This window comes from Cydia pomonella, chromosome 14 (genome assembly GCF_033807575.1).
Source record: "Cydia pomonella isolate Wapato2018A chromosome 14, ilCydPomo1, whole genome shotgun sequence".
NCBI lineage: Eukaryota > Metazoa > Arthropoda > Insecta > Lepidoptera > Tortricidae > Cydia > Cydia pomonella.
Window position 1 is genome coordinate 1,905,034 of NC_084716.1, and position 27,246 is coordinate 1,932,279.

General features: G+C 39.6%; 1 protein-coding gene across 1 annotated transcript in view; it reads left to right on the forward strand.

Moving 5' to 3' along the window:
• Positions 1–685: 685 nt before the first annotated feature.
• LOC133524710 (uncharacterized) overlaps positions 686–27,246 on the forward strand; it is a 98,183-nt gene continuing 71,622 nt past the window's right edge. Inside the window, exons 1-2 of the mRNA XM_061860846.1 lie at positions 686–2,418; positions 24,147–24,303. Of these exons, the coding sequence (XP_061716830.1) occupies positions 832–2,418; positions 24,147–24,303 (1,744 nt within the window). The 5' untranslated portion in view covers positions 686–831. The remainder of the gene's footprint in view (positions 2,419–24,146; positions 24,304–27,246) is intronic.

A 27,246-nucleotide genomic window follows, 5' to 3' on the forward strand; every position in this document is an offset into this window, starting at 1 on the left:
TTCGTAGCCCTGGGTTCAAACCCCGGTAAGGGCATTTATTTGTGTGATGAGCACATATATTTGTTCCTGAGTCATGGGTATTTTCTATGCATTTAAGTATTTGTATATATCGTTGTCTGAGTACCCTCAACACAAGCCTCTCTCGAGCTTAGTGTGAGGCTAAGTCTATTTGTGTAAAAATTAGTCATTTAAAAAAATGGAAGTAGGTACTTTGTGCACCGACCATTTGCATACATTGCAATCTTTGCGATATAAAGCAGAAATCTAATAGTTATTTGGATGTCCTTTAATAGTTAAGGTTATTTAAAAAAGTTACAAAAAGAGAAATTTTCTGCACTATTCGAATAGTTTTAGGTACCTTTCTCGTCATCTGTAACAATTTTATATACGCTTTCTATAATCGATTAATGATACAGAGCCTCCGATTATAAACGATACACTTATTGGTTATCCGACCTTATTATTAGAGCCAATTAAAAAATCCCTAAAAACAGTCCACTAGAAAGAAACGAACTGACCAAGTCAATAGCCTCGTACTTATAGCAAAGCTTAACCAAGGACTTCGCACGTATGCGCATAGATCTACAGGTCCGATAAGGCTGTGCCGTCGCCCTGACCATCATGCGCTAGGGCGGACTGTCGCATAGGTCAAGGAAGCCAGGGCGGGGGGCGTGGGCGGGCGGTTTGTTTACGGCGGGCGCAGTCCGCGCCGAGCCGCACGCTGCGCGCGCGTATCCAGTTCACGGCCGCTCTATTACCGTCCGGCTATTTCGGCGCAGTACACTAGTGTTCAGTTTCGCGCAGGTGTCCCGCCATGCGCGCGCGCTGAGCATGGAGCGCCGCTGTCGGCGCGCCGACGCGCCCGACCCCATGAAGGTGCGCCGCCGCGAGAAGCCGCGCGAGCGGTGGCTGCTAACCCGGAAAACATGGAAGTATATGAGCGATGCCGGCCGGAGACTCGTCCCGGACGGAGCTCAGAACCGCCCAGAAGACGTGCCGAGAATCGAGGCGTACTTTCAGGAGGTGTGCGCGAAAGAACCCAGGTTTCTTCTATGGAGGAAAAGCTCGTATCCGGGAGCGCTGCCCAAGCCGCGGCGAAAGAAGCGTCCGCGAGGCGGATCGGTCCGCTGCCGATCTCCATCCGACGATTTACTAACACCGGCACGCCCCACCGAGCTATTCATCCCTCACACCTCCGGCGGACGATTCGATATCGCGAAATTACGGCGGGACTTCTTCGCCTCCCCTTCTCCATCGACTTCCGCGGTGCCGGTCGTCCCTACGATCGACCCCAAGAAGCTAGACGAGGAGGACGAGAGCTCTTTAGTTGATTTGCTGCGCAAGTACCTGAAACTAGAAGAAGACAAGGGCCCGTCGCGGCTCTCGGATTCAGAGGAGTTAGTTAAGACTTTGAGGAGATATCTAAAGCGGCAATCGGAGAACATCCCCGCTGACTCCGACGGGGATCCCTCTCAGCGGTCGCTGTTAGAGAACCTCAGCAGATACTACTGCAGGTCGCCAAACAGGGACCATATAGTGCAGGACCTGTTGACCGACAGGAATCTGTTAAAAAGACTGTATCATGATCTTCGTAAAACTAAGCCTTATAGAGGCGGTAGGAACGGTGGCGGCGGCTACGGGCCCGGCGGAAGTGGGTTTGGTGCGCGTGGTGCTTTACGTGGGACTGGAACTGGTAGGACTGAGATTCCGTCGCGTTTGGGAAAAGTGGGTGATGACAGCGATTACTATGTTCGTTCTCCGCCGATGTCGCCGCCGCCGCTCATCGAAGTGTTTAGCGAATCTTTGGAGGATAAGATGGTGGATTGTGGTACGCAGACGTACCCGATTCCTGAGGAGGTTCTAGTGGCATTGGAGCGTGATTTTAGAGATCGGCAGGAAGCGGCGACAACGCCGACAAGTCCAACTAGCCCTCCTCCTGAGAGGAAGCAGACACGGCGTCGCTCGAGCGTTGATCACGACGACGTTTCTCAGTCGGTTAGCGACAAACTTAAACGTTACTTGAAAATGGCTCGAAAAAAGAGCGTAGACGCTGACAAAGCCGATCGCTTCAAGCGTATAAACTACGATAAAAACCTGCGTAATATTAAACCTAAATCCCCAGGGGAGGTAGACGATGACGGTCCTCACAAAGGTTGTCAAACGGAGGACGCTTGGATATTGACCTACCGTGATTTGCAATTCGCGTCAGTCGCGTCGACGCCGACGTCTCCGCCGACGCCGACTCATGGTTTCTTGTCGACGCTGCTAGGCCGCAGCGCGCCTACAGTGGCTGGTCCCGCAGGTGGCATGCAGAAGTCGCGCTCGAGCAGCAGCGTGGTGCAGAGCGTGAGCAAGCGGCTGTGGCGGACGCGAAGCCGGTCGTCGAGCCGCGTCGCCGTCGCCACGTGGACGCCTCAGGTCAGTCGCATTATATTCTGTGTGAAGCTTGCTTGTACAGTCGCCTTTATACATAACGGAGCGGCCAAGGTGTTCAGAATTATCTGAACATGCACTTTAACATCTCGATAAGAGGCTTTGTTCAGATATATCTCATGGCGACTGATGTAATGTTTTTTGTGAATATTGTGTTATTACGATCTTCAATCGAGGCTCGCAGCCACTATCTTCAAAAGAGCATTTAAATTGAAGTTTTGAGAATGGGGTTGGCCGGTAAAAGTATTTTACAGATAGTGCCACAGGTTTTACGTGTTAATCCTATGAATAGTGTTAAATACTTTTTATTTTAAAACCCTTGAAGCCAAATCCTATAGAACAAAACTAGAAACAGGTAAAACCTATGCTGACGCTATCTATAAAACCTGACAGTTTCCAACCCCATTGAGGCTATATTGATTCAACGTCTGTATTACACTTGACATTTTAAAGATCGTGGCAACCTCTAAATTTGTATATTATTTGTATAAATATCGTGTGTTTATGCACGAAGGTAGGAATATATTATTGTTCAAAACGACGGATATGGTGACAGGAGTCAACTCCATAATTTTTTTAAGTTATAAATCTCGCAAATTCGTATTGAGATGACATACCCTTTCTGTTTGAAAATTACTATAATAGCAAAACTATTAATTAATATGTTATACAATAAATAATAAAGTTTAAATACATATATTATATTAATATGTTGTTGTTACCATAAAATATGACCTTGATATTACGGCATCTTACGGCTGTTATGCATGGTCTGACAAAAAGTAATTTTAACCAGAATCAGTTTTATAGTCGTTTATGAATAGCGTTATTATAAAACCGTTACATAAAGCTATCTTAAACGTGTACATAATAAAACGTAAAATAAATCTTAAAACATTCGACAGTTTTCCGAGAAATTTTCTCCGTACACAAACTATTCATTTTCATCAATCTCCAGCGCGCCGTCTCTAAAATCCTCTGTTTACATTTGAACAATGCTCGCCAGAATCTAGCGTATATTTTAAATCTTTCTACATGTTATGGACGAACACTTAAAAATATATCCAGACTCTTCAGACAGAGAGCGCTGTTACTACGCCCTCGTTTGAAGATAAAATATGTGAAGAACCGGCGGTTTTGGGCCCGGGCACGTCCTTAAACTACGTCCAAAAGAGAGGTATGGGCATTGTAAATGTCATCTCGCTTTGTGTGGTAGGGCACAGTCAGTGGATGTCATTCCAGATCTAGAGCAGAGCCCAACTGGGGTACGTAGTACCTCCACCTTAGAGAAAACAGCAGCCAAATAACACTAGACCCTACTCATAGTGTTGTGTTCCTGCCGGTGAGTTAGGTTGCCAGAGCTCAACTAGGGGGGGGGGCGGGTTTAGGGTCGGCAACGCGCATGTAACTCCTCTGGAGTTGCAGGCGTACATAGGCTTCGGTGACTGCTTACTATCAGGCGGGCCGTATGCTTGTTTGCCACCAACGTAGTATAAAAAAAAAAAAGAGCATGCCGGACCATGCCCAGTGTAGGGTTCCGTAGTTACCGTTCGTAACATTGAACGGGTGCTATTAGTAAGTATCATATCATATCAAACAAAAGGGAGTAGGTACATTCACAGAATTTTAAACGGTTCGTACGTCTTTTTACTATGAAGGGAATATATTTTACGATAACTCAAAAATGGCTTAACTGATCATGTCCGCTAAAGTTTTCATTGAATGTCTATAATAAGCTCTATTTTCCCGGTTGTTTCATCATTTTTGGACCCGTGGTTGTAAAAGTTAGGGAGGTGGACACAGTTTTTTTTATTCGGAGCGATATCTTCCGAAAATATTGATCTTATAAAAAAAAATTTTGAAGACCCCTATTCGTTTGAAAATACTAATACAACTACACCCCATACAATAGGGTTGAAGTGAAAAAAAAAATCCCACTTTACGTTTGACTTATATAATACATAGCAAATTTCAGTTTTCTAGCACTAACGATCACGGAGCAAAGCTTTGTACAGACAGACAGACACAGAGTCAGACGGACATGGCGAAAATGTATAAAGCGAGGCTTAAGACTAGCAAGAACTTGCATGCAATTTACATACGTTACATTGCCGACTACTAAGGTATACTGCATTCAAAAGTTTGATCAGATACCACAATGTAAGGAGAATTGCATGCAAGTTCTTGCTAGTCTAATCCCCGCTTTAGGGTTGACTACGGTACCCTAAAATACTTGTATTTGTATGGTTAACGAACATGGTTCATAAACATTATTTACCGACCGTTAGGGTTTCAGCTTGGGCTTAAATGCTTTTTTTTTAATGCTTTTGTACATATGTCCGGATGTTCTCCTCTACAGATTGAAATTGCCAAACTATTTTCGTAAATTTGTTGTCGATTTGTCCATGCTATTGACCATTTTCATAGATGAATATCACAGCCAATTACTTAGTAATACTTACCGATTACAAAAAACCTAAAAGAGTACATATTAAATATTATCCGTATTGAATAATAGAGGAGCCAGGTATACCTAATAAAAAAAACCTTTTTTTTTACTTAATTTTATTATTTGACACACAGTTGCTCTTGTTGTAAGAGCTGTAAATAGTAAGTTTAAACGTTATACAACGCTACACTTTAAGAAGCAATCCATTTCTTGATAAGTGATTTAACAGCTTCTCTAGTTTCCATTACCTGCTTTGTTTGCTCACCCCACTTATCATGCCTGAGGTGGAGTATATTATACGAACCTGCACCCTCTACAGCAAAACACACGGCGGTGTCTGATAAGTTACTTTGAACCCCTAAGAGCCGATATGGATCCAACTCTCCATAAGTGAATACCACGTTAGTTAAATTAGGAGTAATTCCGCCAAATTTCTCATTAGTCTTCGCTGTTCCTTCGTCGATTCTCTTTTCATCGATATCGAAAAACTTTTTACATATTTTAAGACTATACTCTAAAGGCTGATGAACGAAAGGTTCTTTCTCCAAGGAACGGAAATGACCAAATTCAGAACATTGTTGATACCATCTTGTATAACCCCAGGGCTCTTTTTTCAAAAGATCTACATTACAATTCCAACACCATCACCATCATCATCATTTAAGAGCATGGCTCTTGTCGGTGAAGTAGATGCCAGTTTTCGCGGTCCTCGGCCAAGTTCTTTAGGTCCCTGTAAGACACGACATTTGCTTTTCCTTTTAGTTGTTGCGTGTAACTTGCTCGTGGTTTTCCTCTTTAGTTTTTCCTCCTCCAACACCAACGCAATCGAATGTTTTCGTTCGGAATATTTTCACAGAATGACTTTATATGGCCTGGAGTCCTGTGAGGTCATCACAAGACTTCGAATATAAAACTGTTTCCCAGAACCATGTTCTATCGATTTCTTTTTTAAATTTATCATTGTTGTCGCAAAGGTTGAATCGTTGTATCAACTCGTCAACTCCCTCGGGAGTTTTAAATAACTCATCAATTGAATGGTGATAATCTGTAAGTTTCCCGAGACAATCATGGGCGCCATATTTTTCATATGCGTGGTGGATTTCGTCGAAATATTCAATGAATTCTTTTTTAGCTAAAACCGCATCGTCACTCGCCACGGCGGCGTCCACGAGCTCAGGGTATAGCATGCGCGTCCAAGCCGCCTGTCGTCCGGCGTCGGCGATCCCAGCAACCACCACCTTCGATGACGCGTAATGTGATTGAGACGTAATGAGATAAAATCTCACAACAGCAACCGTCTAAACCGGGGTCGGGGCCCGAGTCGTCGAAACCGGCAGTTGAACCGACAAAGCCACAGACATCTTCAAAGAGGGATCTCGGCGATCTCGCCGAGCTTACGTCGGAGATAAAACTTTTGCGATCTGACATGTCAGATCTGAAAAGCCAACTAACTTCTGCACTAGACTCCCTAGTCAAGTGCCAGACCCGTATGGACGAGATAAACGACAAGCTTTCAGACACGGAACGTCGGCTGCAGGCCTTAGAAGACCAGCAATCCCAAAATGTGCGCATTAAAGCTTCGTTACAAGACCTTGAAAACAAGTACAACATTCAAGCACAATTAGCTTTAAGAAATGACATAGAAATCATAGGATGCCCAGAAAATAAAAATGAAAATTTACATCATACTATGATGGCCATAGCCACGAAGATTGGTGCCAGCATATCGGACGTCGACATAGATTACGTCTCTAGAGCGGGGCCCAAGAAAAAACAGTCTAGCAACGAGTCCAGTCAATTACCGCGACCTGTAATTGTACGCTTTGCCCGCAGAAAGGTTCGAGATGACTTTATAGCAAAACCTACAATCCGGCGAAATTTGGATACTGCGGATATTATCACAGAAGGTACCCCACAGAAATTATACATTAATGAACGGCTAACTCGCGAAAACCGCCAGTTATTTCGAATTGCCAGAGAGCGGGCGGGCCAGGCAAATTTTAAATATTGTTGGACACGAGGTGGATTTATCTACGCACGAAAGCGAGACGGAGCGGATGCCATCAATATTATTAATTATGACTGCATTGACCGTGTTTTTGGACCTGAAAAACAGCTTGGGTCAGCAGACGCTTCCAAAGATTTTCCTGATGCATAATAGTGTCCTAACTATAAGAACACCCTGTACTATTTTATATATGTATATTTTATGTCCCAGTGCTTTTCAATATAATTTAAAAATATATGGTAGGCCTTGGTATACATATTATTGCTGTATTTTTAATAAAGTTACAGCTTTATTAAAAATACATAGCATAACATTAAGTTGTATTCAGCATATCAAACAGTCAAAAACATTATGCATACATGCTAACACATTACTCACACATAAAAACATTACTCACCAACACATACCTATTATAAAATTTGAGTCTGGAGTCCACCCTACCTTGCGGCTTAGTGATACTCACTTCATGCAACCACCACCACCGACCTAGACCCGGGGGATGATATTGACGAAACTTACATGGTGAACTGCCACACGGTAGGGTCTCCAGAGCTATGCCAAAAATATTTTAACGAAATACAAAACATCAAAATTTTAACTTTTAATATTCGAAGCCTGCAACGTAACATTTCTAGTTTTTTGGTCACTTTAAAACGCTTTAATACAATGTTTGATTTTATAGTTCTGACTGAATGTTGGCTGAAGGATGGTTCAGTGATTGAAAAAATTGATGGCTACAACTCCTACCAAACTGAAAATTTAGGAAACCAGGCTAGTGGAGTCGTGGTGTACGTAAGAGATATTTGGAATGTCCAAGTAAGTGAGCCAAACATTCAAGATGCAAATTGTCTATATATTGAAATTCCTAAATGTTTCTCCCTTCTAGGAATCTATCGCTCTCCGTCAGTGAATAATATTGATCCTTTCTTAAATTCACTAGAATCGTTTATAAATAGTACAGACTACAGTATGAATCTCATTATTACAGGGGACATAAATATAGATATTATGAAGGTAACGCCCCAGTCCTCTGATTATTTATGTCTCATGGCTAGCCTGGGTCTCAAATCTGCAGTTGATAAGCCCACCAGAAATGAAGCATGCCTGGATCATTACCTAGTAAGATCAAAGAAATCATATAAAGCAGTAGTTTGTGAAACGGACATAACTGATCATGATATGGTAATACTTTGCTTGGCAGGTAAAACTAAATCAGTCCCAATAGAAAGATGTGTTTACAAAGTAGATTATGAAGCTATTTATAATGAATTAGGACAAGCTGACTGGGATGCTGTCACCAATAGTTCCTCTTCCACTGAAGCTGCTGATGTCTTCACTAAAGCTCTGACAACAATTATCCAAAATAACTCAACAAAAAGGGCTGTCAGTCGCTCAAAGTTTAATCTAAAGCCTTGGATAACTCCAGGGTTAATTAGGTGTTCTAAGCATAAGGACCGATTACATTTAATAAGCCGTAAAAACCCTAATGACCTTAATGCTAAACTAATTTTCACGCGTTATAGGAACTTTTATAGATCCCTTATTCGTAAACTTAAAGTCGAGTACGAGTATAAACAAGTTACTGAAAATCGGAACAATCCAAAACAACTGTGGAAAACTATAAAGCAAATAATACAAAACCCGAAAGATAATGGAACCCCTGGCTATGCCACTATAAAATCGACTGTACCCGAATCATTGAATCACATTAATGACTACTTTTCGACGGTGGGTCAGTCGCTTGCAAATAATATTCTTGCCAATACTGGAGAAACTGAGGCATCCCTTGCATCTAAAATTAAAATAACCGCATCACCATCGAAGCCCTTCTTTATGACCCCAACTAACACCCAGGAAGTTGAAAGCATAATCATGAGCCTTAAAGCGAGTGGTGCCTCAGGCATAGACGGGATACGCAACCAGTTTCTAAAACGCGTGAAAGACTACGTGGTCAAACCCCTCACAACCATATGTAATCTTAGTTTAGAACATGGTTCCTTTCCAGAGACCTGGAAGACGGCAGCTGTAGTACCGATTTATAAATCCGGCGCCAAGGATAATGCAAGTAACTACAGGCCGATATCATTATTATCAAGCTGCTCAAAGGTACTGGAAAAGCTAGTCAACAAACGACTTATTAATTTCCTAAATTCAGAATGCTTGTTGTCGGAAAGGCAATTTGGTTTCCGACAAGGAAAATCTACAGAAGACGCGGTCTCTCTTTTTACCAAACTGGTCAGTACATACTTGGATAAGGGTAATCCATGTACTGGAGTATTCCTAGACCTGTCTAAGGCATTCGACACAGTTTCGGTTCCTATACTACTACAGAAACTTGAACACCTTGGAATCAGAGGAGTAGCCCTAACCTGGTTCAGTAGTTACCTGAATGGCAGACGTCAATGTACAAAGCTTGGTAACACGTTAAGCGAGGAAAAACCAGTCGCGTTTGGGGTCCCACAAGGGAGTATCCTTTTTTTTTTTTTTTTTTTTTTTTTTTCCAGGGGGGAAAATGCATTCCGCATACCACCCGGGTGCGGGGGGTGACCCGAGTGGTTATGTGGGACTCCCGTCTAGGCTAATGAGGCCCACGGTATACCCACTAAAAACCCCCCATATGCCACCTCGCCGCCTTATTGGTGGGGTTACGGGAACACTTGCGTACTCATCCGCGACCCCACCGGCGGCAGCCGCCCGCGAGCGGCTCCTTCGCGGATGCCCGAAGGCCCTTCACGCGAGGCGCGCCAGATGGTTCGACGCGCCTTCCTCCTCGGCCTCCGTCCTGCAGTGTAGCGGACCCCCCCGAGCCCGCCACAAGGAGGCCACGGGCGCCAGAAAACTCCCCAGCGCCCGGCGGCAGATGAGGTCCATGGTTCTGCCGCAAACCACAACTCGGCTGCAGAGGTCAGGGAGAACGGCACACCGTAACACCGACACTCCTCTTCCTCTGCAGCCCCACCAACGCCGCTACAGCGGAACGGCCCCGCCAAGGTCGCAGGGGATAGGGAGAGTGGCGCATCGTGATACCATCACGCCTCTTCCCCTGCGATCCCACCTCGGCCGTCGAGGATAGGGAGAACGGCTAACCGCAATACCGACACTCCTCTTCCTCGACGGTCCACCTCCAACGCGTCACAAGCGGGCTTGTCAAGCCCACTTGGAGCGTCCTCCTCGGGCCAGCCAGCACCTCAAACAGGCCGGCCCTGGTTGCCTCTTCGCTTCACCGTGGGAGACCAAGCCACGGCTACTAAGCCCCTCCACCACGACAAGGTGGGCAACCCTCGGGGGGACAAGGGAGTATCCTTGGCCCAACCCTTTTTATAGTATATTTAAATGATTTAACACATATTCCCATAAATAACGCTGATATTATTTGCTACGCAGATGACACTAATATTATTTCACGGTAAATCATGGCCGCAATGCCTGGAGATAGCTCAGAGCGGTATGAAATCAGTTTACAGTTGGCTAAAAAGTAATCTACTAACTTTCAACACCGCAAAAACTAAATTTCTTTGTTTTCACAAAACTGCGGCCTCAAAGCCGACAATCCACCCTGAAATAAAGATACATGAAATAGTCTGCAATCAAGGGACATCCTCTTGCAACTGTTGTTCAATTGAACGGGTCCCATCTATTAAATACTTAGGCGTGACACTAGATGAAAAACTTAATTTTTCTAACCATATTGAATCGGTAACTGCTAGAGTAAGAAAGTTAATTTATGTGATGAAGAGACTAAGAGATGCAACTGAAAAACAACTACTTAAAATGATATATACTGTACTTTGTCAGCCGATTTTAACTTACTGCATCACCGTATGGGGAGGGGCAACTAGCTCGGCAATGATTACCTTAGAAAGAGCACAGAGGTTTTTACTTAAGGTAATCCTTAAAAAACCCAGGATTTACCCTACAATAGACGTATATAAAGATATGAACGTGCTCAGTGTCCGTAAGCTTGCTATCATTAGGTTGACAATGATAATGCACTGTGAATTAGTAAAGTCAGTAAATGGAACTTCTCATAGTAAGCGCGTTTTTAAGTTGCCTGTTCCCAGGACAAACACTGCTTTTGCAAAAAGATTTCAAAATTTCCTTTTGCCTCATATATATAATAAAGTAAATAAATACTGCGATATTAAGAACTATAATGCAGGTGAAGCTAAAACAACAGTTATGTCTTGGTTAAAACATCTTAGTTATAATGAAACAGAACAACTAATGAAGGTTAATGATTGGTAAAATCAATGGTTTAACTTCTCGGTAGGCTTTGTTAGCGGTAAAGTTTGCCTTCAATTTCGCTTAGTAATATTACACACTCAAACACACACACACCACACACACAATTGCTGTCTACAACGGTTAATAATATAAATTCGTGTAATAAATTTACTCTACCTAAATTGTGATCTTTCCTATTTAGTTTAAGCCTGTTATTAGTATCAAAAATGTTTTACTATTAGTAACCTATTATGAAACCAAAACTTCAGCGTAGGATGTAATTCAAATTAGTATTTGTTTCCAATCTGACTCCACAACACAGGCTTAGCCTAGTGTGGCAGTCATAGGTTAAGGAAATCTTGTAAAATTTTTGGTAAATAAACTATTTTTATTTATTTTATTTATTTATTTTTATTTATTAGACTTGATCCTTTTTACTATACTTGCAACATCAGCCAATATTTGCTCAGTGGTTAAAAACTTAAAGTAATCTTTGTCTCTTGGCAAAATATCATAAGGTTGGTTATATGAAACATATCTTTGAATGATTGCAAACGTGGACCCATTTGTCTCTTTTGCCAATTGTGATATCAATAAGGAACCATCACCAAGGCGTTTTTCCGTATCGTCAGGTGAATAACTAAATAACTCTATATAAATTGGTGCATTTGGTTGCGAATGGTCGTTATCGCGCGAAGCGAAATACATAAATTTAAATGTTCTCTTTTCATTTGGATCATAATGGTCAAAAGGTTGGCTTATATATTTTATATCAACATTTTGACAACCAGCGTAATTCAAGATTAGAATTATCACGGTGATAACACTTACAGGATGCATGACGCCAAGTTGAAAACAGGTTTCTTCGTTGCTCTTCAAAGTGTAAGACGTATATTTGTCATAGACAGCTCTTTATATAGTAATGTGTAATGTGCAGCATACCAAGTTTTTATATTTACTTTTACTGCAATTGATAAAATCTTAGAACTTTAGAGCTCTGTGCAGTTTTACTTCCTCCCGCGGACGCTCCGGCTATGGAATCGGCTCCCTGCCTAGGTTTTTCCGAGGTTCTTCCAAAAACAGTGTACAGGTTTTTTAAAGGGTCGGCAAGCCGCATGTAACACCTCTGGAGTTACAGGCGTCCATAGGCTACGGTGATTGCTTACCATCAGGCGAACCGTATGCTTGTTTGCCACAGATGTGATATAAAAAGGTCATTTCTCGAAATTCGTCGATATTGCTGTTTTGCGTTTATCGAAATTCATTTTTTCTTCTGTATTTCTATAATTAATTTTGCAGATTGCCGCCCTTTTTCTCTCTTCTCGCAAGAGGAAGAGTGTGAGGACTTCCTACAAGTGTGTCTCTTGTCTCAATATTTATCTAACCCCATCTAAGCCTAATAATTTTTAGTAGAGCAAAAGGTAAAATATTTAGCCGGAATATAACCAATGCTTTTGGCTATGAAATATTAAAAAAAAGTTAAAATGTAGAAATACCCTGGACTACCACTAACAAAACTGGCTCGAGATCACTGTTTTTTTGGTGGTAAAAAAAACAAGTATACTTAATCTAAAGTATTTTTTGAAAGAACAATATTCTATACATACTTATATTATACTTTACAAATTGCAAACAATTTCCCAAAATATTACCGATTTTAACTCCCACTACCGATTTTAGGACTCTAAAATAGTCAATTCAATAAATGTATAAAACAAAACAGTTTTTGAGAAATTTTCTAAAAAAAATAGATAAATAGGTACAAGATACATTAACAATGTTTCACGACCACCGGTCTGGCCTAGTGGGTAGTGATCCTGCCTATGAAGCCGATGGTCCCAGGTTCGAATCCCGGTCATCATCATCATCATTCGCTTGCCCTTATCCCATTCATTTGGGGTCGGCGCAGCATGTCTTTTTCTTCCATATATTTATATTTGCAGAAAAATTTGCAATGCATAGCTAAATTCATGCTATATTATTATTTAAGATATACTTAAATAGAAAAAATATTACATTATGTAAAGTGTGTAATGATAATGTATTGTGATCGCTCTGCTATTTAGTAAATAAATGCTTAAATTGTTAAGTGTTATCAAAATAGCAGAAAATATGTATATTCCAGACATATTTTCATACATAATTATACTTCTTAGGTGTTAAAACGTTACATTGGTAGATAACAAATTATAATACTAGGCGTACAGAACTTACTAGAAGCCGCTACAGCCTTCACAATTTCTTATGGTTTTAATAATTTTGATATAACCTTGAATAGCTCACACTAATTGTAGTAGTGGTGGCAGGAAGCATGAGAAGGTAAAATACGGCGATGTCTGAACAAAAGATTTCCTTTGGCAGAATTTGTGTGCCTTATGTGTGTATACCTACATACGAGTACATGGTAGGGTTTAGAAAAATTGGATTAAACTGGTTTAGAGGATTAGATGTATTTATCTATATACGTATGTATATTGTCACCTAGTACCCATAGTACCAGCTTTGCTTAGTTTGGGGGCTAGGTTGAACAACAAGAGGATTAGATGTATTGATATATGTCAATCGTTTTTAGGCTTCCGTCTGTCTCGTTAAATATCACGAGAATCACTTACGCTATCAGTTTAAAATTTGGAATTCTTATGAACAAGGCCACGATGCCGGCGGTCAATGCCACTGTGCAAGCGGGACAGCAATATAATTATGCATGTGCGATAGAGATAAGAAATAACGGGTCAACGTTGGAAATTCTTCGTGCTTGGAGTAAATGTAAGGAGACGTAACAGTAGCAAGAATATGTTATGACGGATCTTGTTTTGACACGACCTTGACGATCGTCTCGATCGTTTAGTTTACAATTCAAACTTTAAAACATACGATCAGGTGGGTAAGAGAAACACTTGTAGGGAATTCTCATACCGTTTCTCTTGTCCTGAGCATAAGTTTTTGGCAAAAATTTCATTTTTGGTACAAGCTTTTATCGCTGACTGTACTTTTCTTTCCACAAGCAACTAATACACATCGAGACAATTCTAAAAACCCTAAACACAATTAGGTTCCGTTGTTTTATCACAGAGTTCCTATGTCCACCTCCTGTTTCCATCATCAGATCATCTCGATGGTACCATAATATTGCATTGTCACCCGACTTACATAATTATGTATGCAAATTTTCAGCTTCATTGGAAACCGGGAAATTTAATTTTGGGTCAAATTTAATTTGCAAAATTCGATTACAGATCGACAAACAGACAACGGGACAGGTGAAACTAAATAAAATCTTGTAAAAATAAACTGTTTCTCTCAGGTACCCCACCTGACCTTAAATAGTTTATCAAAACCTCATTAAAAAGTACCTACCACATAAGCAATGACATAATGTTTTATATATAAACTAATCTATAATGGTGCTCGTCTGCCAATCAAGAGTCATTGAACACTAAATTCCACACACTTACAAACAAAATCATAACACTCATCGGCCGCCAGCAAAATATTTACCCAAACTTATAGTTTAAATTTACAACGCAAACGTCGAGCCAGGAACATGAAATATGCGCCCGATGATCATCCCGTCGGCAATTTAGCTTGTTGCTTCAATATGTTTCACGTATATCTATTTGCTGGCTGTAATTTTTATGGTCTAAGTGTCAGAATTGGTATTTTACAAGCTTTTATTTAACTTGCAATGTTTGTTTGTAACATGTTCGTTCGGGTTCTTGCAAGCAAATATAGACCCACTTTCCATTATTCGAGTGAGCTGAAATTTTATATACATTATGTAACTTTGGTGACAATACAATATTATGGTACCTATAGGTACTCTGTATCTTTAGGTATTGAAATAAAAGTAAACACCCGTTGGACCTGGGTACGTCCTTAAACTATGTCCAAAAGAGAGGTATGGGCATTATGAATGTCATCTCGTGTTGTGTGGTAGGACACAGCACAGCGGATGTCATCTAGATCAAAGCAGAGCCCAAGTGGGGAAGTCGCGATTTCAGGGTTGGTCCCGTAGTAAAAGTTGCTCAGTATAACCTAAACATTATCAGGTTTGAGTAATTGCTTGTGGTTCAGTTACATACAAATCAGGTAGGTGAGCGAACCCCTTCCTCTATTAAAATACAGTTAGGAAAATGCTACGCTAAACCCGTCTATTAAACAGCGTAAACCCCGCGAATTAGCCATTTTGCAAAAAAGTTCAATAAACTGATTCGATAAAAAAGCCGTTCTATTATATTGCTAACAAAATGTTGAGAAATGCGATCTATAGAGAACAACCGCTCAGCAGGAGCAAGCTCTAAGGAGTCGGCTCAAAAATTAGCTTTAAATTCCCTTAATTTTGCCATGTCGATAGGAGAAACGCGAACGACTAAAGCAGGTACAGCAGCAGGAACAATCGAGGACATTCGCGGTGAACCAGTTCAGAAAGTTTTGCTTCGATCCTTACGCTCTGTCTCTGCTTTTACCCTTTTATTAACATAAAGAATACTAAATGCATCGTAATTGGTTATGTTAACCTTTTGACCGCCAAAGCGTCATATGACGCGCGCGGCTACAGCCCAATATCAACCTTCATGCGTACCGACAAGGTTCACGAATACGCGCCGCGTGCGATAGGCCTGGCGTTCAAAAGGTTAATAATTAAAAGGGTAAAAGCAGAGACAAACAATAGGTAGTAAGGACAGTTTATTCGTTTGTTTAGGCTAAACTTCGCCTCCCCATAAAGATAACCAATTAGGATGCATTTAGGATTCCATATCTCAGTTTGCAAATGGCGGCCGTCGCAAAGATAATGGACGACAATAAACTTTACCTGAGCTGACCTTTTTTTTCGACACCCACTTTTTTTTAAGTGCCATACTATTGGTCATCACTTTTTTGTTATCGCCTCACCGCCTGCAAGACGTTTAAAAGATTTTCGCCCTTAAGGTGATCCACCGCGAATGTCCCCGATTACTATTAAATTAATATATATAAAAACTTCGATTTATAATAAAGTGAAGTATAATCTTCCAATAGGTACTGGTTTAGGGTTCTTGCCAAAACCGTTCAATGTAGAAAGTGGGTGTTGATAGTATGGAGGATGATGAAAGAGTGATTTGCAATATATGATCAGTACAAAAAGGTAGTTTTTAATTCAGATGCTTCTAATTGGCCGCGATACAGAATATGTGGAGCGCTCCTATTGGTGCTTTTAAAAAGCCTCAGAATACTAGCCGAGCCCTACGGCTGCGTTTAGCTACTGCATTGATTTTTATATAATAATAAGTTGCATTCGCAACATGACCCTATAGCCAAAATATTAAGAATTTTCATAAATAAACTGCAACATTTCTTCAACCAATTAACTAATCTCTCCTCACTACATTAACGGAACCCAAAAACAAGCTAACCTACATAACTGTGCCGTCTCACCTCGTACGAACGTTTATATTAATATGAAAGCTAGTGCCCGCCTATCTGTCTGTCACTCGAAGATATAACGTTCATTAGAGACACGGTTAAAGTATTAGCCAGTATTTCATCTTGATGTTAGCCTAGTGGCAATCTCAATTAAGGATAACTCATGTTAGAACGGTTCGGGCCCGGCCCGTTGCTTCCGACGCTTCGTTTTCTATGACGGGTAATCGGTGATCACGTGATGCTTTACATAGAAACCTGAAGTGTCGGCGCTTCAGCCCGGATCTGCATCATTCTAACGTCAGTCACACTTTATAGCCAAAAAATTAATATTTTTCACAAAAAATTCAACATTTCTCCTACCAATTAAATAATCTCTTCTCACTACAATTAATGAAGCCCTGAAACAATCTAGCCCACATAACTGTGCTAAGTGTGCCATCTCACACCTCGTACGAACGTTTAAATTAATATGAAAGCTACCCACCTACCCACCCACCCACCTATCTGTTTGTCATTCGAAGATATTGCGTTCGTTAGAGGCACGGTTGAAGTATTAGCCAGTATTTCAACTTGCAATTTTTTGCCCTAGCAATACAATCAGGTCAGGGAAATCAGGCTGTCGACTAGACGGATGGATTTGAAATGCAACTTTGTTCCACGTCTTAATATAATGAAGCATGCCGCTAGCTATCAGTCAGTCTTTCTGTTTAACAAGTTACCAATCGAATTAAAATCTATTTTAAATAGCAAATTGTTTAATGCAAGGCTCAAACAGTATCTTTAAAAAAAATCCTATTACTCTATAGCCGATTTCTCATCAGACGATCAAGGCTAGTGTTTTTTCTAAGACACTTGTCTACAATACTGAAATCAATTGTTAATGTTTTATATTATTGTAATAGGAATTTATTCAGTTATTTTTAAGTAGTTTTTAGTTTTTTTACATTTGATTTGACTTGAGATTGGCATTTGTAATTTTTAGTAAGTGATTGTTAAATTGGAAGTGTACTGTAAATTTTTATTCTAATAATTTTGTAAATCTGTTGACATTGTAATTGTAAATTGTAATTTTTATAATTTTATCTTCAATATTTATTTTTATTTTTAATAGGTACAATGTAGATAATTTTAATTATTAAGTAATTATGTTCGACACAATAATTATTGTTGAGAATGAAAAAAAAAATTGATAGGCGGGGGTCACGAAAAAATAACGACAGATCATGTTGAGGGGGGTATAAGGAGACCTCAGGTGTATTTTTCTATAGTTACTAAGAAAAAAGATTTACGACATAAGTAGATACCTTTTCTCGGTTTCGTTAAATATAAATCTTCACCAAATATCACTAAAGGGAGGCCCCCGGGGCTGCAACACTATGAGTAGGGACTAGTGTTATTTGGCTGCGGTTTTCTGTAAGGTGGAGGTACTTCCCTAGTCGGGCTCTGCTCTAGATCTGGAATGACATCCTTCGTCGAGTCATTATCACAATGTCACAAAAGAGAAGTATGGGCGCTGTGAATGCCATCTCGCTTAGTGTGGTAGGGCACAGTAAAGCGGATGTCATTCCAGATCTAGAGCTTAGTCCAACCGGGAAAGTACTTCCACCTTACAGAAAACTGCAGCCAAATAACACTAAACTCTACTCATACTGATGTATTCCTGCCGGTGAGTAATGTTGCCAAAGCTCAACCAGGGTTCGGGATGTTAGGGTCGGCAACGCGCATGTAACTCCTCTGGAGTAACAGGCGTCCATATGCTACGGTAACCACTTACCACCAGGCATGCTGACGACCGGTTTGGCCTAGTGGGTAGTGACCCTGCCTACGAAGCCGATGGTCCCGGGTTCAAATCCTGGTAAGGGCATTTATTCGTGTGATGAGCATGGATATTTGTTCCTGAGTCATGGGTGTTTTCTATGTATTTAAGTATTTATAAATATTTATATATTATATATATCGTTGTCTAAGTACCCTCAACACAAGTCTTATTGAGCTTACTGTGGGCCTTAGTCAATTTGTGTAATAATGTCCTATAATATTTATGCCGTATGCTTGTTTGCCATAGACGTAGTATTAAAAAAAGTAATTTATGCCAATTTCCACCATTTTGAACATTATCTAACTACTGAACCTGCTCACAAATGTTCATAAGAATGGGTTGCGATCCGTAGAGAAAATCCGTACATACGAAAGTAATTTGCCCGAATAAAAGCGTAGACCTACGCTGACGCTTCGGTGAATAACGAAATATTCGAACTTAAATTTCAACTTGAACTTGTACCTACTCGTTACTGCATGCTCCCTCATGTTTTAGATTCAGATTCACCTGGATATTTGTTTACGTAGTAGCTTCAGCTTATTTTGTTATTCAGATAACCTTTCAACGTTATATATTCACGATAAATATGTATGCCTTCTGCAACGGTCGAGCTTGAACATTACTATTTTCAGCGGATACACAACAAGGACAAGAAACATAAGAAATACAACGATACAAAAATATGGTAGGGAAACCTGCAACGTAAACGTTGCATCATTATATATTGAATTTGTGTGAAATATGTATATGTAGTAGTATATTAACTATTATTTTATTTATTTTTATTTTCATCACACTTGCTCGAAAAATATCTTATTTCATGCAGGTATACTGAAGGAAAAAGGCATGTATTGTCTCCGCGGGAGTTAAGCATTGTGAAAAAAAGCTATAACCCCCAGAGCCGCTAGAGGAGGGGTTTATAGCTTTTTTTATTGTCACTAATTCATGCGAACCAAGTACTCGTAGTTATAAATGAGTTCTACTTTTAAAATAATCACGTTTATAATTGATTTTTATAATCTATGTTAAAAAATATTTAAATTGATTAATTTAATATGCGGCTGTCGTGCATCTAAAGACCTTTTTTGCAAAATTTCACTAACCTCCCTCGTTACACAATTTACTATTGTTAGCTTATTGTGTCCCACTGCTGGGTGCTGGGCAAAAGCCTCCCTTCCTTTTTTCCACGCGTCTCGGTCTATGGCAATATTCGGCTATTTCCGAAACACGTCAAGATCATTCTGCCATCTCCTTCGAGGTCTGCCATGACGCCACAATATGTTTGTCACCAAACACCGAAGATATTAACTATACCGGATGATTTTGTTATCTCTGACCATACTCTTGAGGGGTAGATATGGTCATACTGAACAACTTTGACTATGGGCCCAACCCCGATATCGCGTAAAAAAAACAGCTGTTCTATAGAAAACAATGATTCACCGAAATGTATGAGAAGGCAGATTTTTCTTTCATGATTTCAGGGTTGGCTCCTTAATAAAAGCTATTAAGTATGACCTACATATTCAACCCTCAGAGTTTGGTCACAAATAACAAAATCACCTATATATAAGTACCTTTTTTTTTTTATAACGATAGGCAAGCGTTTGACCACGATCTCACCTGATGGTAAGTGATAAATTTATTCTACTATTTTTATTTGTATTTTGTCGTTTATCAAGTTTTATAGTTGTTTGCAATTCTTATAATAAAATATTTTCTTACTTTTCTCCTTGCACCATTTTTATATATCCCTATTTAGACTAATGTTTGACTGGTAGAGAATGCCATTGAGCATCAAGTACGCCATTGGTACATTATTTTGTACTTAATAGAGTTTTAATAAATAAATAAACGCTGCATCCGTTTCCATAATTTCCAATCTCAGATAAAATACTGGTTATGTTTTCCCAATAACATTTTCACCAAGATCTCGTTAAATATATGATGTTAAAATAAATTATATATGTTTTGTCTGTACCGCCCACGGTCAGCGACGAAGTTTTGTACGACTCCGGCATATGTTCGCGGGTAATTCAGGTTTTGGAGTCGATCAAAATAATCATGATTGATTTATAACGATGTTAGTAATGCTTACACGTGTCACCAAGTGGACGGTTCAAATTCAAATAGAATGTATTACAGACTTAGAAGATAATCCATAAACTATTAATAGTTTATAAGAATTTGTTTATAAAATAGTTTTATGGGCCTAAAATAGCCGTTGTATTTATATTATTTTATAAATAGTGTTAAGTATCTATTTTTACGAATTACGAATATTAACTATGCCATAGTGACATTAACGTGAGACACTTCATTCGGTTCTTGTCTGTTTTAATTTTTTTGTCTTTTAATTATTTATATAAGAATTCAAGCCTTGGCGACCCTCTACATCTCTAAGGATAATTTAATATATATTTTTATATTTTATCTCTGACACTTAGAGACTTATACATCTCTAAAGAATTTTAGTATTTTATGGTTTTATTTTTTTATCATAGTTTTTTTTTGTGTAATTTGACATTTAGAGACAGTATACATCTCTAATAAAGTATTTATTATTTCATAGATTCGATATTTGTAATTGTTTTTTTTTTTTAATTTATTGTTTGTAAAAATGGACATGTAAAAGTGCCCCTGTGGCCTATTTGCTGAATAAATGTTTGATATTTGATATTTGCCATTTAGTTTCCTTAGGTCCACTTGCACTATCCCTCTAATCCGGGGTAAACCGGTTAAATCTGGAATTACCATGGCTACCAGTACAATTTGACACTGGGTTAACGGATCAACCAGTTAACCTCGGGTTATTGGAATGGTGCAAGTGGCGCTTAATGTAGATACTTAGCAATACCCCGAAATTAACGGAATTCTATGAAAATATCGTGTTTTATGTATGTATAGTTACTTAAATGTAGCAAAACACATTGGCATTTGTCGAATACGTCATTACCAAATTAAAATGGAGTTAGGTAGGACATGTTGCCAAGCAAAGTGATGGTAGGTTGGCCAAAATGTTAACGGAATGGTGGCGGCTTTTAGACGAAAGGAGTGCCTGGCGTTTGTCGGCTCGTTGAGTGGACGACATTCGGAAGATTGCGGATCACTCCTGGATGAGATTAGCTCAGGACCGGGACAAGTGGTGTACTCGAAGAGAGACTTATGCTCAGCAGAGGGCGATAAAAGGCTGATATGATGATTATGATGAGCAAAACAGAGTTACCAAAGATACCGAAATTCAATAAAATATATGTTATTCGAGTGTCATAGTCCCTGGTCCGGTAATAAACCTTGCCTGCACAGTTTAACTTTGCACCGCATATTTGCGATTGCTATTTATAAAATGCTATTCCTGTCCTCATTAGGGCACGCGTAGGCGCCAGGTAATTCGGTATGATTCTGGAGCCAATTCTGTATTTCAATTTTAATTTGCTTTGCCATGTAGGTATACAAATATATACTAAATTATATCCGTCAATTCTTGCACATTTTTCCTTAAAAAATCTATTGTATTTTTAATTACTTAAGTATTAGTTAGTTAACAAATATATTTATCCCATACATCTTTTTCTTCCATAGTACGAACTTTCAATTAATTTTTGTTTGACATCTTTCTCAAATTTATAATCTAGCAATTTTTTTTTACTACGTCGGTGGCAAACAAGCATACGGTCCGCCTGATGGTAAACAGTCTCCGTAGCCTATGTACGCCTGCAACTCCAGAGGAGTTACATGCGTGTTGTCGACCCTAACACTCCGCACCCTCGTTGACCTCAGGCAACCTTACTCACCGACAGGAACACAACACTATGAGTAGGATCTTGTATTATTTGGCTGCGGTTTTCTGTAAGGTAGAGATACTTCCCCAGTTGGGCTCTGCTCTAGATCTGGAATGACATCCGCTGTGCTGTGCCCTACCACACAAAGCGTGATGACATTCACTATGCCCATACCTCTCTTTTGGACGTCCTTTAAGGACTTATCCAGCAAATCTATTATATTATCAGATATATTCTTGTAAAAATATACTGTTTGTCCAATAAATGATTTTCGACCCTTGGCAACTCATAAGCGGCGCATAGCAAGTTTTATATTTGTTTCTGGTATTAAATGTGTGGTTTTTACTATTTCTCGGAAGATATTCGTAGTATCTTCTAGCGTCTTCTGTTCTCTAGTGACGATGATGACTTTTCTAAATAGATATCTCAAGGATGTTCGTGGCACGTACTTATTAACAATCTTAGAATGGTTTTTTTATACGGCCCTCAGTCTGCCTAATGAAACACCTCCTGACTGCTCTTGATATGGTCTATGAAACCAAATTGGACTCGATTGATGCAAATTTAATGTTTTAAATTTTCCTTAATGACTTTTGCTGTAAAGTTTTTAGTAGAAAAAAATGTACAAAATCATAAAATTCCGACAATTTCATGGTGTTATCAATGGCCCGGTGGGCTTTTGAGGCCAGAAACTTGAAATTAACAACAGCATTTTGTCACTATTATCTTTAGAAAAACCAGAAAAACCTCTTATTTGGAACGCTTTCAATGTTCAAATGTGTCATATCAAAATGAGATGGAAACCATATAAAATTGTAAACAGAATCGGCCTCTGTTTGCGTCTGGGTTGAGACATATGAGAGTGTTCACCGACGGTTTATCACACCTGTCCACGTACGTACGTCAGATGATTAACTACACGTAGAACTTTAAAACGTTTAAATTCTCTGCAGATCTTTCGGTTCACTGAGGCGGTTAGTCCTCACCAATTAGGTATATATAACTATGATTTTGTACGTTTCGAAAAAAATACAAAAGTATCGTAAAATATGTTGTGTTACACGCCTTACCACAGTAACGATCTTAACATCAAATCTTCTAAAATGTTTTTTTAATGTGTGCGATACAGGCTCAAGTCTCCGAGCTATAAGCCGGTTGGATTGTTGTCTGTTAGATGTTTCCGATTTTATTCAATTTTTTATTGTTTATTACTTTCGAATCAGGAGATCCATAAAGTATTAAAAATTGCTTGTTGTTTGCTTAACAGTTACTATAACAATAGTTATTAGTGCAACAAATGAACGAGTGATTCTAAGTTAGAACGTTGAGCGTAGCGAGGGACTCAAAAGCACGAGATGTAAAATAACTTTGCTCTCGTGTGACACATACAACTTTTCACCTCAGTAGTGAGAACATACTAAAGGTTAAAAAATTCAACATCAAGTAAAGTTGACCACATTTATTTACATTCATGAATGAAAAGCATTATGATTATGACGAAAGCTTGTCTCATTCCCTGGAGTGAGGAAAGTTGCACTTTCGTCACTCCCTGGAGTGAGAAAAGTCGCACTACGTCACTCCTCGGAGTAACGAAAGTAGGCTTGTTCGAGCTGCTGAGGTGAATATTTCCTTCCTATTTTAACACTGTGATGTGATTAAAGGATTATCTAAAAACAAATACATTGTTGGCGCAAATAATTCATGAATGGCGCGCTATCGACGCATATTGGCGTATGTTTCCGATTCGGACCCGACCACCTTAAAGGATGACTCACATTTGAACTGTCCGGGTCCTGGAAGAGGCATCCGACACCATTGAAAGTATCACGTGATCATCGATCACCCGCCATGGAAAAAAAAACTGTCAGAAGCCTCTGTCCGGACACGGACTCTTCTAGCTTGGGTCACCCATTATGATGTGCAGCGCGCGAATTTGTGGCACATTATTCAGATCTGGACCTCTTTAAAACTGACTTCACATGCTTTAATACCCTATGATGGTGTGATGACGTAGCGCGTTATGTGCAGGGCAGCTGTTCGTGGGCCGACGGCGCCGGGCGCTCGGTGCGGCTCACCGACACCTCGCTCCTGACGCTGAGCGAGGTTGAGCGGCGGGCGCTACAGCAGGCGGCGCTAGCGAGGCTGCAACAGTTAAATATAGGGACCACTATCAAGATACCTGAAGGTAAGATATTCTAAGTCCTTAATTCGTTAAAAATATCAGGTGGCAGTTTTAGGTGCCATTTCCCAGGAGTTCCAAAATTTCCCAAGTTAGGAAGCTGTTAAACTGAAGATCAAGAACACCTCGCTTCTCATGCTAAGCGACGTCGAGCGACGGGCCCTACATCAGGTGTTAGCGAGGTTCCAACTGCTGAATATAGGCATCACGCGAACTATTCCCAATCTGAGAAAGTATCCGAGGGTGGCAGATTCTTTTGGTGCGTTGTTTCATACGCTTACTGTACATCAACAACTGGATCAAATATGGCTTTTCCTACTCCTCTACTGTTATCTGTCATTTATGCATTCATTAACACGAATATAAGAACATACATAATAGATTTCAAGAAAAGTCTGTATTGTCTATTCCTCATAAAAGCTCTTGTGCTTTTATAAGCTATAACGTTACTGCGATTAATGGCTACCAACCTAACAAAACCAAAACGAATACAGTTTTAAACTAAGTGCATTGCTGCCAACTTACAAAATATTCATTTGGTTGCATAGTAAAAATAATTACTTCATAAGTCAGAAACACGCATGTGACACCCGTAATATAGCAACACCCATAGACTACGAAGACCGCTTAGCGTTGCTTGTTAGTCTCCGTAGGCTACGGTGGCCAAAATTGAGAAAAAACTGTCCAAAATATTAATTTAGCAAGTAGCAAGTACCAAGGCCTCATGAGTTACGAGGTGTCGCTGACCGGCCGGCCGCGGCCCGGGGCGGGCCGGGCGCGTAACAAGGTATGCTCGCGCGTCTGGGCTATATACTTTTGCTGTAATTTGTTTACCTAAATTAAGATTTATTTTTGTTGACTCGTAGGAAAAATATTGTATGCAACGTTGTATAAGTAGGTCAAAAAATTCTCGTGGCGTATTCCTTTACAATGTTCGCCTACGCCTTCGGCTCCGGCTCACATTGTAACTCACGCCACTCGCCTTTTTTGACCCTTCTTATACAACTGTTGCATAAAATACTATTTTATATTTCATTATTTCTCTCTTTATTCTTAATACTGTAAGCTCAATTAAATAACTGGTACCAATAGCTGGAGGTACCTATACTTAGTTATCACGAGTTCGATTCCCATTCTGTACACTGTGTAAAGTGCAATATCAACCACACGCCGGCTCGCTGAGTCTCGGTTTATTTTCGCGCGACCTCTTCGCCGCAACCCGAGTCCGTTGTAGACCAATAGTGGGACCGGATTTTTGCCCTATAAGTTTCGATAATTCTAAAGAGTGAAAAGTGATGTTTATCTGGTATGGGACATATTTTTAAGCATATTTGTAATATATGAAGAAAATTTAGAACGAGCGTTAGACATAAATAAGGTATTTATGTATTTTTATTGATGAATTTTGAATATTGAATTAAAGTACAAAATTTAAGCATCGTCTTTTATAATATGTATGAGGCTTTATGCTATCAAATTTTTAGAAAAAAAATCAACGTGCTTCTTTGTCAAACTCAAATTAGCTTATTATTTTGTCAATATTGAATTAAAGTTTGAAAAATCCACAATATCATATCTAAATTCTTAAGTTAATAGGCAAGGCAAAAAATTAGAAGAATAGGATATGTGCTTTACAATTAATATGCGTTTTTTGTCCTGTAAGATCTAATATTGAATTAAAGTCCGTAGAGATAAGTCTATTACTATAAAATAATATATGCAGCCATTTTATGGAAAGTAAGAAATATCTGTGTGTAGCTTGCATTGTAATAGTAAAATCAACTTAAAAAGGCGCGAAATTCATAACCACGCCGCGCTGGTCCGTCAACATGTCGGCTCGGCGCGCGGGAGCCTATCGTAGCCGACCTAGTGAGCGATAGATACCTCGCCCCGCCCGCGCCCCCCGCTCAGCTTCGCAAGCGCTGTTTGTCTTTTCTTTCAAATCATTCATTTGTTTGTTTATCGTGCACATAAATTAGATGCGGACATTACATGAATTTAATTATAGAATAAAAGTTATTATGACTTCAAAATGTTTGATATGTGTACTGTACTGACTTAGTAACAGAGAAAAAACGAGGAATTGAGCAGCTAATAACTGCGAGCAAATAATCTTTCTTGGTGATGGGAAAGTTAAATATTTCTACGGGAAGTAGGAACTACGTTTCCATAAAAAGTGAAGATTATACATTGAGTCGAAGGCTATACCGGCGTACAAAAGACTAATGGAGGTGGCATCAGAGGGCTTACCGCGAACCACGTTCGACGTGTTGCCTCCCTGTCATACTTACGTACGAATTTACAAGTGCGACAGAGAGGTAACACGTCGAACGTGGTTCGCGATAGGCCCTCAAATTTACAGCCAAGTGACGATGATGAAAATTACATTTTCAAAACTTTTGTCTTTTGTTACCATTGTGTTAGCCGCCTGTACTTACTTTCAACATATATTAGTAGTTTATGTTACTGCTACATAATAAAAGGCATTAAAATACACGAGTGTGGGCTTAGGAAACGAACGAAGTGAGTTTCTTAAAAAGATCACACGAGTGTTTTAATGCCTAATTATCTTATACCTTTAAACGAGCAATTCTTGTATATATATATTTCCGGGATCTCGGAAACGGCTCTAACGATTTTGCTGAAATTTGGTATATGGCGGTTTTTGGGGGTAAACAATCGATCTAGATTAGTCTTATGTTTGGGAAAACGCGTGTTTTCGAGTTTTCATGCGTTTTTCTTTCGACGCAGAATATGGTCGCTAATTTCGTGTTGCCGGCCACTGTCCGTCTGGTCCAGCGGGTTAAGACGCGGACTGCTAAACGAGTGTTACGGGTTCGAATCTCGCCTGGTGACTAACTTTTGTTTTTTTTTATATGTTCAATTTTATATATAATTTTTTAATTTTTATTGTTTTAGACAAGTTTAATTTAGTAAAAGAATGTAGTT